Here is a 12802-nt window from a genome sequence, read left to right on the forward strand (position 1 = left end):
GCGAATGACGGGGATTTGGGCCTTGTCGGGTGTCTGTAGGATATCCTTCGCGGCCACCTCGTTTAAGAAAAATTATTCGTCCAATACGAGGTGAGTAATCGCTGTCCTGATATCCAGAAGCTCTTTTTGGTTATAAGAGACGATGGCAGAAACATTATGTACAAAATAAATTACAAATAACGCGGAAAAACACACATAATAGTCCAATTGGTTAGAGGGCTGTAAAACGGCAGCCATCTTCTCTTACTGCATTTGTTATGTGTCCCACATGTATTTATATAAAAAACAACAACGTGTTAACAACCCAATATCGTTAATCAATCAGGTTGTCACCGAAATATTTATAATAGTAGCATTACGTTGTTTAAAAAAAAATGTTTTATGCCAATACAATACTCGCTTAATACTTTGGGATACTGGTGCACTTGTAGTCAGAAAGGCCCTTTTTTCGTGTAGGCAACAGTAGGCCTACACAATTTTCTTCATAACTCATTTAATATTTCGTGGAGCCTACATTACAAAATGTTCTTCATAATGCATTTAATACACGGCTCCACTTTTTCGTGTACATTACACCATTTCTTTAATGATGCATTTTATACAAGCCTGTGTCGAGTTTTATGAGTGTTGACAGATTTTGTGGTATCGATGAAGATATTTGATTGGGAAATGGGGATACATTCTTATGATGGGAAATTATAATACACACACACGCACACAAACACTATCTAATTATAGGCAAGTTGACTAACAAATAGCCTACAAAGATGTCGTAAATTATAAGCAGAAACATATCTAAATCAGGGAAAACCAAATCCTACACCCACTGTCAAAAAAATCATTCTGCAGTCTTTGACTGTAGCCTATAGCGCATTTTCTATATTTGCGGGTTAGGGTTGGGTGCGGGCCTCAGATTTTCACTTTATCACATATTGTCGTGCAGTTGCGGATGGGTTATTAGCAATTGCGGGCAGGTGCGGGTGAACAAACAGCTTACCCGCGCACCACTAACACACACATTGTATGCACAATCCAACGTGGTGAAACACAAAGCCGATGGTTGGCCAAGGCATTCCAGCTGCCGGGCCGCCTCAGGTCCTCAACCCTGGCAAGCTGTTGGGCTGGCCACAAAAATGCCAGCTCTCTCTCTCTCTCTCTGTCACCCCCCCCCCACACACACACACACAATTGCACACGCACATACACACTTACTCACACACACTCTCTCTCTTTCTCTATGTCTCTCACTTGGTGTATCATAATTGTGTATCAAAGTAATGTACAACCAATGATAACTGCACAGTTACAGATCCACATTATTCAAAATCCATATAAATTCCCCTTTCTCCATCCCTGTTACAATGCTAATGGCAGTTGCATGTTTCAATATGTACTCCATACATGACTCTCTGAGGCTACATCTTACCGTGACTGTCTTGATGTGGCCACTGCCTTTGGTACAGGTCCAGCCAGAGCGGTTGAAGAGGAGGCCACACACCTCTCCCTCCAAGCAAGGCGCCATCTCACACCACTGTCTGCTCCTCACAATACGCACTGAGGGGACAGAAATAAGGGAGAGAAGAGAGAGAGAGAGAGACAGAGAGACAGAGAAAGAGAGGGGGGGGACCAAGAGTTAGAACCAAGCTCGATTTAGCTACTGTGTATCAACCTTTTAAGTCATACTTTAGTGCATTTCAACAGTAATAAAAACCAGAGAGCAAGGAGAGTGTGAGAGAGCGAGGAGAGAGAGAGAGGGGGGAGAGAGACGGGGGAGAGAGATGATATATATCTAGATAGAGAGAGAGAGAGTGAAAGAGAGGTACTTCACAATCAGTGGTTCTTGATTAGATCCTTTGAATGTCATCAGTCTAGACGTAACGTAATGATGGCCACTCTTGTGGGGGGGAGAAAAAGATAGAAAGAGAAGCTGAATAACCATCAAGACCTCTACATTTCCATTTACCTCCACAGTTATATTTACAGGCAAAGTTCCCAAACCCACTATGGTAAGTAGTGATCAATTGCAGTTGCCACAAATCAAATCAACTGACCACCAATGTCTTCACTATGTCTCTATGCTGTAATTCCATTAAGAGATGTAATGACAGAAAGCGTTCCCATTCTCCATAGTGGCAGCCAGTGAGCAACAGGTCCGTCTTTAATGGACTGACTATTAACGGAGCGCGAGTTCCGCGACGGGCAGCCAGTAGGGGTGTAACAGTATAAGTATTTGTACCGAACCGTCCGGTGCAGGGACCTCGGTTCAGTCTGCACTGGGAACCTGAAGGAATACATAAAATAAATATTTACCAGATAAAAACCCTATGCTGTGTTGTAGGCCTATGCCTCTTGAGTAAATCTGAGCTGAATTTTGTTTTTTCAGGCTATTCCATTAAAACAACTAGAGATTATGCGCACATTCTAATCTTAATAGCCTCAATTCAAACTGTCCTTTTGTGAGGCGCAACCGGAACTAGTTCTGTACGATGGCAGCTGATTCTGACTGGGCCAAAGAAATGCGGCCATTCTCGGGGGTTGAGAATAGGGGGTTTCAGCACCTCCCGAAAGTGCTTGAGCCACGTTAGGAACTTCCCTCTTGCATCCATTTCAGCAAACAGGTAGTACCCACTTTACATAAGCAAACCAAAGCCGAAGTTTTCAATAACAGTGACAGCCCATCACATTATGGTCCGTGCTATCCGGGTTCCTTGGGACGTCCCTACCCCACTGAACTTGAAATGTAAAATGGTTAATGTAAGGGTTAGGGTTACGTAAGGGTTATGGTTAAGGTTAGGGTTAGGGTAGGAATGTCCCAAGGATCCCAGAAATCACTGACTATCACATTACAACGGAGTGGGAGATGTACCGTTCTACAGACACACCCCCTTTATGAGAGTCATAAGTGAGCATCTGGCACTAAAGGAGGCAGTGTCATGGTGCGTTCATAACCAAGTGGGACGTGGGAATTTACCACATACGACTGGGAAAAATCCCCTTGAATGGTCCTAAAACTGGTAATTATCAGTGAGAAACCCTGTATGTGGCAGGGGCTACAGTCCATTATGGATTACAAAGGAAGATCCAACCGTGATCTGCACAACAATGCCTCTCAACCAGATGCACTCAACACATTTTATGCACGCTTTGACAACCACAACATTGTGCCGGGTGTGAGGGCTGTCACCGACCCAGAGGATTGGGTGATCTCGCTCTCCGAGGCCGACGTGAGAAAGGTCTTTAATCAGGTCAACACCCGCAAGGCCGCGGGGCCCGACGGTATTCCAGGGCGCGTTCTCAGAGCATGCGCAGAACAGCTTGCAGGCATATTCATGGTGATTTTAAAACTCTCCTTTCCCAGTCTGTAATCCCCACGTTTCAAAATGACCACCATCATTCCTGTCCCCAAGGCTTCATGGCACAATGACTACCGCCCTGTAGCACTCACTTCTGTAATCATGAAGTGCTTTGAGAGGCCACTCGGACGCTCAACACAGGGGCCCCATAGGGGTGGGTGCTTAGTCCCCTCCTGTACTCCCTGTTCGCCCACGACTGCGTGGCCACGCTGGTATTTAAGACTTCACAACTGGTCAATTCCCACCTCCCACATTGTTACAAATGCAGCATCAGAGTGGAAACTTGTGAGACCCAACATAACAATCCGGTCACAACAGACAATGCAAGGAACGTTGTGAATGCTGAACATTGGAATTACATTTTCCCGCTGTACTGAAACCGAACCGTGACCCCTAAACCGCAATACGTACCAAACCGTGGGTTTGGGGAACCCTTACAACCCTATCAGCCAATAATAATCAATTTCCTGCTGCTGTAATCATAGTTCTCTCTTACTTAATTAGCATTGCCGGATCGATATGGGGAGCTGTCTGCAGAGACAGTATTACAAAGACTGCGTGGTACCAGATAGGCACACGTTACGCCAGATATGGCCTGTTGTTTATGTACTGCAGAGCAGTGCGGGCCAGGGGTAGTCAAGTTTGGTTGATCTCCATGTCAGATAAAGATGATCAAGGAGTGTCACGCCCTGACATAGAGATATCTAGTTAGTTTGGTCAGGGTGTGAATATCTATGTGATTATCTAGAATGTGTATTTCTATGTTGGCCGGGTGTGGTTCCCAATCAGAGGCAGCTGTCGATCGTTGTCTCTGATTGGGGATCATACTTAGGTAGCCATTTTGCCTACCTATGTTGTGGGATTTTGTTTCTGTTTGGCGTGTTTGATGTTTAGCCTCTTGAACTTCACATTCTGTTGGATTTTGTTATTTTGTCCGTGTTTGTATAATAAACGACTATGTACGCATACCACGCTGCACCTTGGTCCGATCCTTTACTCAACAAACGTGACAGAAGATCCCACCACCAACGGACCAAGCAGCATGGCCAGGAGGAGCAGACACCCTGGACACAGGTGGAGAAGACATTTTGGACATTGGAGAAGATATTAGCCTGTAAAGGACCCTGGGCGAAGGAGGAAGCCCATGCAGGAGAGGATCAACGGCGACGCCGACGGTACCGACCGCTAAGGAAGCCAGAGAGGCAGCCCCAATAATATTTTGGGGGGAGGGCACACAGGGTGGTGGGCGACGCAGCAGGAGGCCCTGGAAGACCTGCAGCTCAGCACTCTGAGAGAGGAGACCACCACCTTACGGGGGCTGATAGAGAAGAGGGAGCAGGTTTTCTCCCTTCAGAAGGAGGCGCTGCAGGAGGCCCACAGGGAGAAGGAGTCAGTGGATGCATGGAGAGAGGAGCTGGCCAGGCAACATGAGGAGCTGAGAGAGGAGTTAACCCTCCAGCAGCAGAGAGCTCGGGCCTTAGAGCAGAGGCTGGCGGAGCCAGGTTTAGCAGAGCCAACTCCCCGCACTCGCTTTGAGGAGCGTGTGACCGTGCAGGCACCAGGCTATGCGCCGGCTTTACGCACTGTGCCGCCAGTGCGCCTTCACAGACCGGTATGGCCCATGCCTGCTCCTCGCACCAAACCAGTGTTGCGTGTCTCCAGACCGGTGCACTCCATGCCTGCTCCTCGCACCAAACCAGTGGTGCGTGTCTCCAGCCCGGTACGGCCCGTTCCTGCTCCTCGCACCAAACCAGTGGTGCGTGTCTCCAGTCCTGTACAGTCCGTACAGGACCGTACGTGAAGTTCAAGAGGCTAAACATCAAACACGCCAAACAGAAACAAGATCCCACAACATAGGAAGGCAACAAGGTACGGCCCGTGCCTGCTCCTCGCACCAGACTAGTGGTGCGTGTCCCCAGCCCGGTACGGTCCAGTCCAGGGTCAGAGCAGTCCGCTCCACTGGTGCCTAGTCCAGCTCCGGTCAGCTGCTCCACTCCAGTGCCAGAGCAGTCCGCTCCACCGATGCCTAGTCCAGCTCTGGTCAGCTGCTCCACTCCAGTGCCAGAGCAGTCCGCTCCACCGGTGCCTAGTCTAGCTCCGGTCAGCTGCTCCACTCCAGTGCCAGTGCAGTCCGCTCCACCGGTGCCTAGTCCAGGTCCGGTCGTCTACTCTCCCACACCAGGGTCCAGACAGGACTTGGTACATCGCGGGAGGACTGCAGAGCCAGAACCAGACGTCAACCCCTCTTCAGGGTCGGGGCCTCCCACACCAGGGTCCAGACAGGGCTTGGTGCATCACAGGAGGATTCCCGGTCCAGGCCCAGACGTCAACCCCTCTCCAGGGTCGGGGCCTCCCACACCAGGGTCCAGACAGGGCTTGGTGCATCGTGGGAGGACTGAGAGGGGAAGCATCGCGCCGGGGTCCAGACCGGACCAGGTGTGCAACGGGGAGCCAGAAAAGGAGAGGACAGTAAGGTTGACGTCGCGCCGGAGCCGGAGCCGCCACCGAGGCTAAATGCCCACCTGGACCCTCCCCTAATGAGTCAGGTTTTGCGGCCGGAGTCCGCACCTTTGGGGGAGGGGGGTACTGTCACGCCCTGACATAGAGATCTCTAGTTGGTTTGGTCAGGGTGTGAATATCTATGTGATTATCTAGAATGTGTATTTCTATGTTGGCCGGGTGTGGTTCCCAATCAGAGGCAGCTGTCGATCGTTGTCTCTGATTGGGGATCATACTTAGGTAGCCATTTTGCCTACGTATGTTGTGGGATCTTGTTTCTGTTTGGTGTGTTTGATGTTTAGCCTCTTGAACTTCACGTTCTGTTGGATTTTGTGATTTTGTCGGTGTTTGTATAATAAACGACTATGTACGCATACCACGCTGCACCTTGGTCCCATCCTTTACTCAACGAACGTGACATGGAGAGATACAGCTTGGGTTGGAAAATTCCCAAGTTTTCCAGAAATCCCAGTTGGAAGATTCCTAGAATCAGGAGGGAATAAGCATGAAATCCGAAATCCTCTGATGAATTTTATAACACTAGATACAGCCTTAACTTAACTGAAATTGTTGACACTCACCATCGACGCAGGCAGGCCTGGCCTTCGTGGTGCCAGCGATCTGGCCTCTCCTGCAGGCACAGCGGGCAGTCTGATGGGCGATGGTGCATCTGGGCACGCTGCTGTCTCTGTTGAGCATCACAATCTCACAGGTGCCCACAGCCAACTGGCCTGCAGAGACAACAAAGGGAGAGTCCATTCCTTTGTCTGTATCTCCAATGGCATCCTATATTCCCTATGTAGCGCACTACTTTTAACCAAATGTAGTGCACTATACATGAAATAAGATGCAATTTCAGACACAGTCTATGTTACATTACAGTCATTCAGCAGAAGCTCTCATCCAGACCAGTATTCAAATAGCATTTATTTTCTTTCTAATGCTTCAGCTGCGCTTGATTGAGCTGCCTGGCACAGTGGAATCAATGGAATAGTCCCTTGCTCAATTTTAGGTCATAGGTGCTTCTTTATGACTTTGCCAGAAATTAAATATTAAGACGTACAAGGTTGCTCCATGAAAATTAACTTTCAGCTCTACTTCCTGGCTTGAGACATTATTTCACCTCATTCCCACAATGCAGTTCAAACAGGGGTGAAAATAAGACAGTAAGGTCTGGTACGGCGTCCCGGCAAAATAAGTAGTGGTTGTACGCAGTACAGGTAAAGCATGAGCCAAACAAAATGTCAAGAAAACTGTACACCATTATCTATCAATACCGCATGTCAGAGGCATGAAAAATGAGCGAATGGACTTGAAAACGGGTGGTACAGCCTACGCTCCAAAATGCAATGTGGTTCGAGGAGAACGCAGACATTTTGCAAAGGCAGAGATGAGTGGCCGACACTGAGCTGGTGTAACTGGTTTGTAGGTCTCCTTGCTCGAACACGCTTTTTCAGTTCTGCCCACAAATGTTCTATAGGATTGAGGTCAGGGCTTTGTGATGGCCACTCCAATACCTTGACTTTGTTGTCCTTAAGCCATTTTGCTACAACTTTGGAAGTATGCTTGGGGTCATTGTCCATTTGGAAGACCCATTCTTTAATTTCCTGACTGATGTCTTGAGATGTTGCTTCAATATATCCACATCATTTTCCTTCCTCATGATGCCATCTATTTTGTGAAGTGCACCAGTCCCTCCTGCAGCAAAGCACCCCCACAGCATGATGCTGCCACCCCCGTGCTTCACGGTTGGGATGGTGTTCTTCGGCTTGCAAGCAGTCCCCTTTTTCCTCCAAACATAACGATGGTCATTATGGCCAAAAAGTTATATTTTTGTTTCATCAGACCAGAGGACATTTCTCCAAAAAGTAAGATCTTTGTCCACATGTGCAGTTGCAAACCGTAGTCTGGCTTTTTTATGGCGGTTTTGGAGCAATGGCTTCTTCCTTGCTGAGCGGCCTTTCCCTGTCTCTGTTATTATTACCCTACATCCTGTCCATCAATCACACTACCCTAAACATCAGTAATCTACTTTGACACAAGGAATGTAGACTCAGTGGAACCAAATCACTTATCCAGTAACTCTATCTCTGTCCCCACAATACTATGACATGCCATCATTACAACAACAAAAAAATCCATAAAAACACATGTCAAAAATGTTATAAATTGATTTGCATTTTAATGAGGGAAATAAGTATTTGACCCCTCTGCAAAACATGACTTAGTACTTGGTGGCAAAACCCTTGTTGACAATCACAGAGACGTTTCTTTTAGTTGGCCACCAGGTTTGCACACATCTCAGGAGGGATTTTGTTCCACTCCTCTTTGCAGATCTTCTCCAAGTCATTAAGGTTTCGAGGCTGACGTTTGGCGGCTCGAACCTTCAGCTCCCTCCACAGAATTTATATGGGATAAAGGTCTGAATTTTCCAAGCTGTTCAAAGGCACAGTCAACTTAGTGTATGTAAACTTCTGACCCACTGGAATTGTGATACAGTGAATTATAAGTGAAATAATCTGTCTGTAAACAATTGTTGGAAAAATTACTTGTGTCATGCACAAAGTAGATGTCCTAACCGACATCCAAAAACTATAGTTTGATAACAAGAAATTAGTGGAGTGGTTGAAAAACGAGTTTTAATGACTCCAACCTAAGTGTATGTAAACTTCCGACTTCAACTGTAGGAGGTCCTGTACCAGGAATAAATAAAATCTACTTCACACCCTGAATTCAAACAGAAACAAAACGTATGACCACTGTTGGTAGCTGGTCAATAAATAATCTCATCACACACAGTTGAATCAGTCTCCATCAGTCTTCCCTGCTGAACACCAAATATAACAATTAGTGAATGATGCCAATGTAGCAGAAAAGTTAAAAAATTAAGCTGCCTTGTTAAAGTCAATTAGGAAATACCGACTTGTTATTCCGAGTTGGATGACCGTTCAAAATGGTTTTTCCTTGTCCAAGTATGTTTTTCAGAGTTCCCTGTTGTATTGAAAGTACCATCAGTTACGGCTTCGATTATAAACCTGAAAGGATCGTCTGTAGCCCCACCTTTCACTACAGCGGAGCTAAATAGCTAGCATTTGGAACAACGTATTTGGAGTAAACTTGAGTTAACCGAAGGCCTAAGCATGTATCAATTGAAGAGTCATCTGAAGCTTGAGAGTAGAGGAATGCTGTGGTGTATTTCGCTATGCGTGCCGAGCATGTGTTCCTGGTTCGCAAAGTGCTGGCCCGACTGTTGGAACATGACCTTTATGCCAAGGCAGAAAAGTGTCTGTTTTTCCAACAGTCCTCTCCTTCCTCGGATACCGCATTACCACCTCAGGTGTGGAGATGGAGGGAGATCGCATTTCAGCCGTGCGTAATTGGCTGACTCCAACCATGGTTAAGGAGGTGCAGTGCTTTATTGGCTTTGCCAACTACAATCAGAGGTTTATCCGGGGCTTTGGCAAGGTCGCAGCTCCCATCACATCTCTGTTGAAGGGTGGGCCGTCCCGGCTCCGCTGGTCTGCTGAGGCTGACAGGGCCTTCAGTAACCTGAGGGTTCTGTTCACCTCAGCCCCTGTACAATCCTGATCCATCCCTACCGTTCGTAGTGTAGGTGGATGCGTCCGAGGTAGGGATAGGCACTGTCCTATCTCAACGCTCTGGCACACCACCCAAGCTCCGCCCCTGTGCCTTCTTCTCCAAGAAGCTCAGCCCGGTGGAGCAGAACTACAATGTTGGTGATCGGGCGTTGTTGGCTGTTGTCCAAGCCCTGACCATGTGGAGGCACTGGCTCGAGGGGCGAAACACCCTTTCCTCGTCTGGACGGATCATCATAACCTGGAGTACATCCGGGCAGTAAGGAGGCTGAATCCTCGCCAGGCCAGGTGGGCCCTATTCTTCACCCGGTTTGATTTTACACTATCTTACATCCCGGGTACGAAGAACGTGAAGGCAGACGCACTGACCTCTGGGTTTTACCCCGACAGTAATGGGCAGGTGGAACGGGTAAATCAATATGTGGGTAGGTTCCTGCGGTCCTACTGCCAGGACCGGCTGGGGGAGTGGTCGGTTTTCTTGCCATGGGCAGAATATGCTCAGAACTCTCTCCCCCACTCCTCCACTAACCTATCGCCCTTTCAATGTGTTTTAGGTTATCAGCCGGTTCTGGCACCGTGGCATCAGAGCCAGACCGAAGCTCCTGCAGTGGATGACTGGTTTCGGCACGCGGAGGAGATGTGGAATGCTGCTCACGTTTACCTCCAGCGCGCCGTGCGTCGCCAGAAGGCCAGCGCTGACCGCCACTGCCGTGAGGCCCCGGTCTTGGTACCGGATGATCGGGTCTAGATACTGAAGTGTTTTTGACGCGTAACTCTGTATTTGCGGAATAAAGCCTGTTATTCTGTGATTTACCCTCCTGCGCCTGACTCCTTCGACATCACCTCATCACACTGACGAAGGCCAATAGGCCGACATGTAAGCTTCAATAAAAAAGTGATACTAGCAAGAGCAGGTATCTTTTTTCTTTCAACGTATATAATCGTTACCATGCACCTGCAACAAGATGTGCGAGTGATTTTTTAAAATGTTGAACGTAAAATACAAACACCCAACAGTAGATGTACCGATATCATTTAAAAAAAAGTCCAGTTTGGGTTTTAAAAAATGACTTGACCAAAAACAGTACAAAATAAAGAAATAATAGTTATGAATAAAAAACGACTTACACCACCACCACCACAGAAGCTTCGCTATTCACCATCTTCCAAGTTGTTTTGTTGTTTACTTGGAGATCTAACTTTCAAAACTCGCAGCCCCTCTTCCAATGCATTGTGGCTGTGAAATTCCTGAAATTTTGCTGCGAATTCTACTAGATGAAAAGCCTAAATGAGTATGACATCCGGGCATTTAAAGTATACTTCATTTTCTAAATGTCACATACTATCAAACTTTCTTTTTTTGCATACTCAAACGGCCTACTATTTAGGACGCAAGTATGGGTATTCGGACACCGCCAGTCTCACACACTCAGTCTCACACAGTCTCACACACCCCCCCTCCCCACTACATATTCAGCACATCCCCGTCCCTCCCCCCACTCTGTCAGGCAGTTTGTTGGAGGTTACGGCTCTGCCATCAGATATCAATGCTCTCCCCATGTTTCAACAGCTACCAGATGAATGGGACCACATGCGATAAGCCTAGAGGAGAGAGGGAGGGAGGAGGGAGAGAGAGAGAGATGGAGGGAGACAGTGCAGAACATTACAGGCTTCTAAATGTGCCCTAAGCCACTGCAGCCCACTCCATCACGCCGAGCAGGAGTTAATTCATATGACAGGGTGTTTCTGTCACTTGGTGGCGCAGAGACGCTTGGCCTCGCCTCTATTTCAGATTATGAAATGCACTTACGGCAGGGCACAGAGTGAGGGATGGCAGGGGGGTCACCCACGCTCTGGTTTCCATCACACATGACATCTACAGGCGCTGGCACCCGCTACCGAGTAGAGAGACTAGCTCCACTGGGGAAATTATCTTATCACTGAGTCACACACACACACGTGCCCATTTACAGAGATGCATGGATACACACACACACACACCCACACACATACACACACACACATGCAAACACATGCACACACACAAAACCTCAAAGCGAATTCACAGTGTGCAGTTTGATTTCGAATGTGCAATTTTCATGTAAACGTATTGAAATTATGGTTATATGTGTGACTTAAGTTTCAATAATTCAGTATACTGTATTTACTGTATACTCCAGGCAAAAGCTATGGGATCAAAAACATGTTTTAACTATGGCTTAAATTATGATATTATTATTATCATTATTATTAATGTTCCACATTTTCTGCTAACTTAACACGGCAGCAACAGTAGGAGTTGGTCGTCTGGTAAGTTTTCAAAATACCTCTCATTAAACTTTGACGCCTACAGTAGATTAACACACATTTATGTCCCTGTAATGTTTAACCTACTGTCAAATAAAATAAAATAGTATTTGTCACATGCGCCGAATACAACAGGTGAAATGCTTACTTTACAAGCCCTTAACCAACAATGCCATTTTAAGAAAGAATACCAAAAAAATAACAAAAACACATTAAACAAAAAAAAATTAAGAAATAAAACAAACAAATATTTAAAGAGCATCAGTAAAATAACAATAACGAGGCTATACACAGGGGGTACCAGTACAGAGTCAATGTGCGTGGGCACAGGTTAGTCGAGGTAATTGAGGTAATACAGTGGGGAAAAATAGTATTTAGTCAGCCACCAATTGTGCAAGTTCTCCCACTTAAAAAGATGAGAGAGGCCTGTAACTTTCATCATAGGTACACGTCAACTATGACAAACAAAATGAGGAAAAAAAATCCAGAAAATCACATTGTAGGATTTTTTATGAATTTATTTGCAAATTATGGTGGAAAATACGTATTTGGTCAATAACAAAAGTTTCTCAATACTTTGTTATACACCCTTTGTTGGCAATGACACAGGTCAAACGTTTTCTGTAAGTCTTCACAAGGTTTTCACACACTGTTGCTGGTATTTTGGCCCATTCCTCCATGCAGATCACCTCTAGAGCAGTGATGTTTTGGGGCTGTCGCTGGGCAACACAGACTTTCAACTCCCTCCAAAGATTTTCTATGGGGTTGAGATCTGGAGACTGGCTAGGCCACTCCAGGACCTTGAAATGCTTCTTACGAAGCCACTCCTTCGTTGCCCGGGCGGTGTGTTTGGGATCATTGTCATGCTGAAAGACCCAGCTACGTTTCATCTTCAATGCCCTTGCTGATGGAAGGAGGTTTTCACTCAAAATCTCACGATACATGGCCCCATTCATTCTTTCCTTTACACGGATCAGTCGTCCTGGTCCCTTTGCAGCCCCAAAGCATGATGTTTCCACCCCCATGCTTCACAGTAGGTATGGTGTT

The 12802-nt window shown here is 46.6% G+C and overlaps 1 protein-coding gene across 2 annotated transcripts in view; it reads right to left on the reverse strand.

The window, feature by feature from the left end:
• The window catches only part of LOC121545987 (chemokine-like protein TAFA-5), a 76921-nt gene that overhangs the window by 39556 nt on the left and 24563 nt on the right, over positions 1-12802 (reverse strand). For both annotated transcript variants that reach the window (XM_045209305.1, XM_045209304.1), the window contains exons 3-4: positions 6434-6583; positions 1427-1554 (exon numbers count right to left, since the gene is read on the reverse strand). In XM_045209305.1, the coding sequence (XP_045065240.1) occupies positions 1427-1554; positions 6434-6583 (278 nt within the window). The remainder of the gene's footprint in view (positions 1-1426; positions 1555-6433; positions 6584-12802) is intronic.

Source organism: Coregonus clupeaformis, chromosome 30 (genome assembly GCF_020615455.1).
Source record: "Coregonus clupeaformis isolate EN_2021a chromosome 30, ASM2061545v1, whole genome shotgun sequence".
In the NCBI taxonomy this organism is placed as follows: Eukaryota; Metazoa; Chordata; class Actinopteri; order Salmoniformes; family Salmonidae; genus Coregonus; species Coregonus clupeaformis.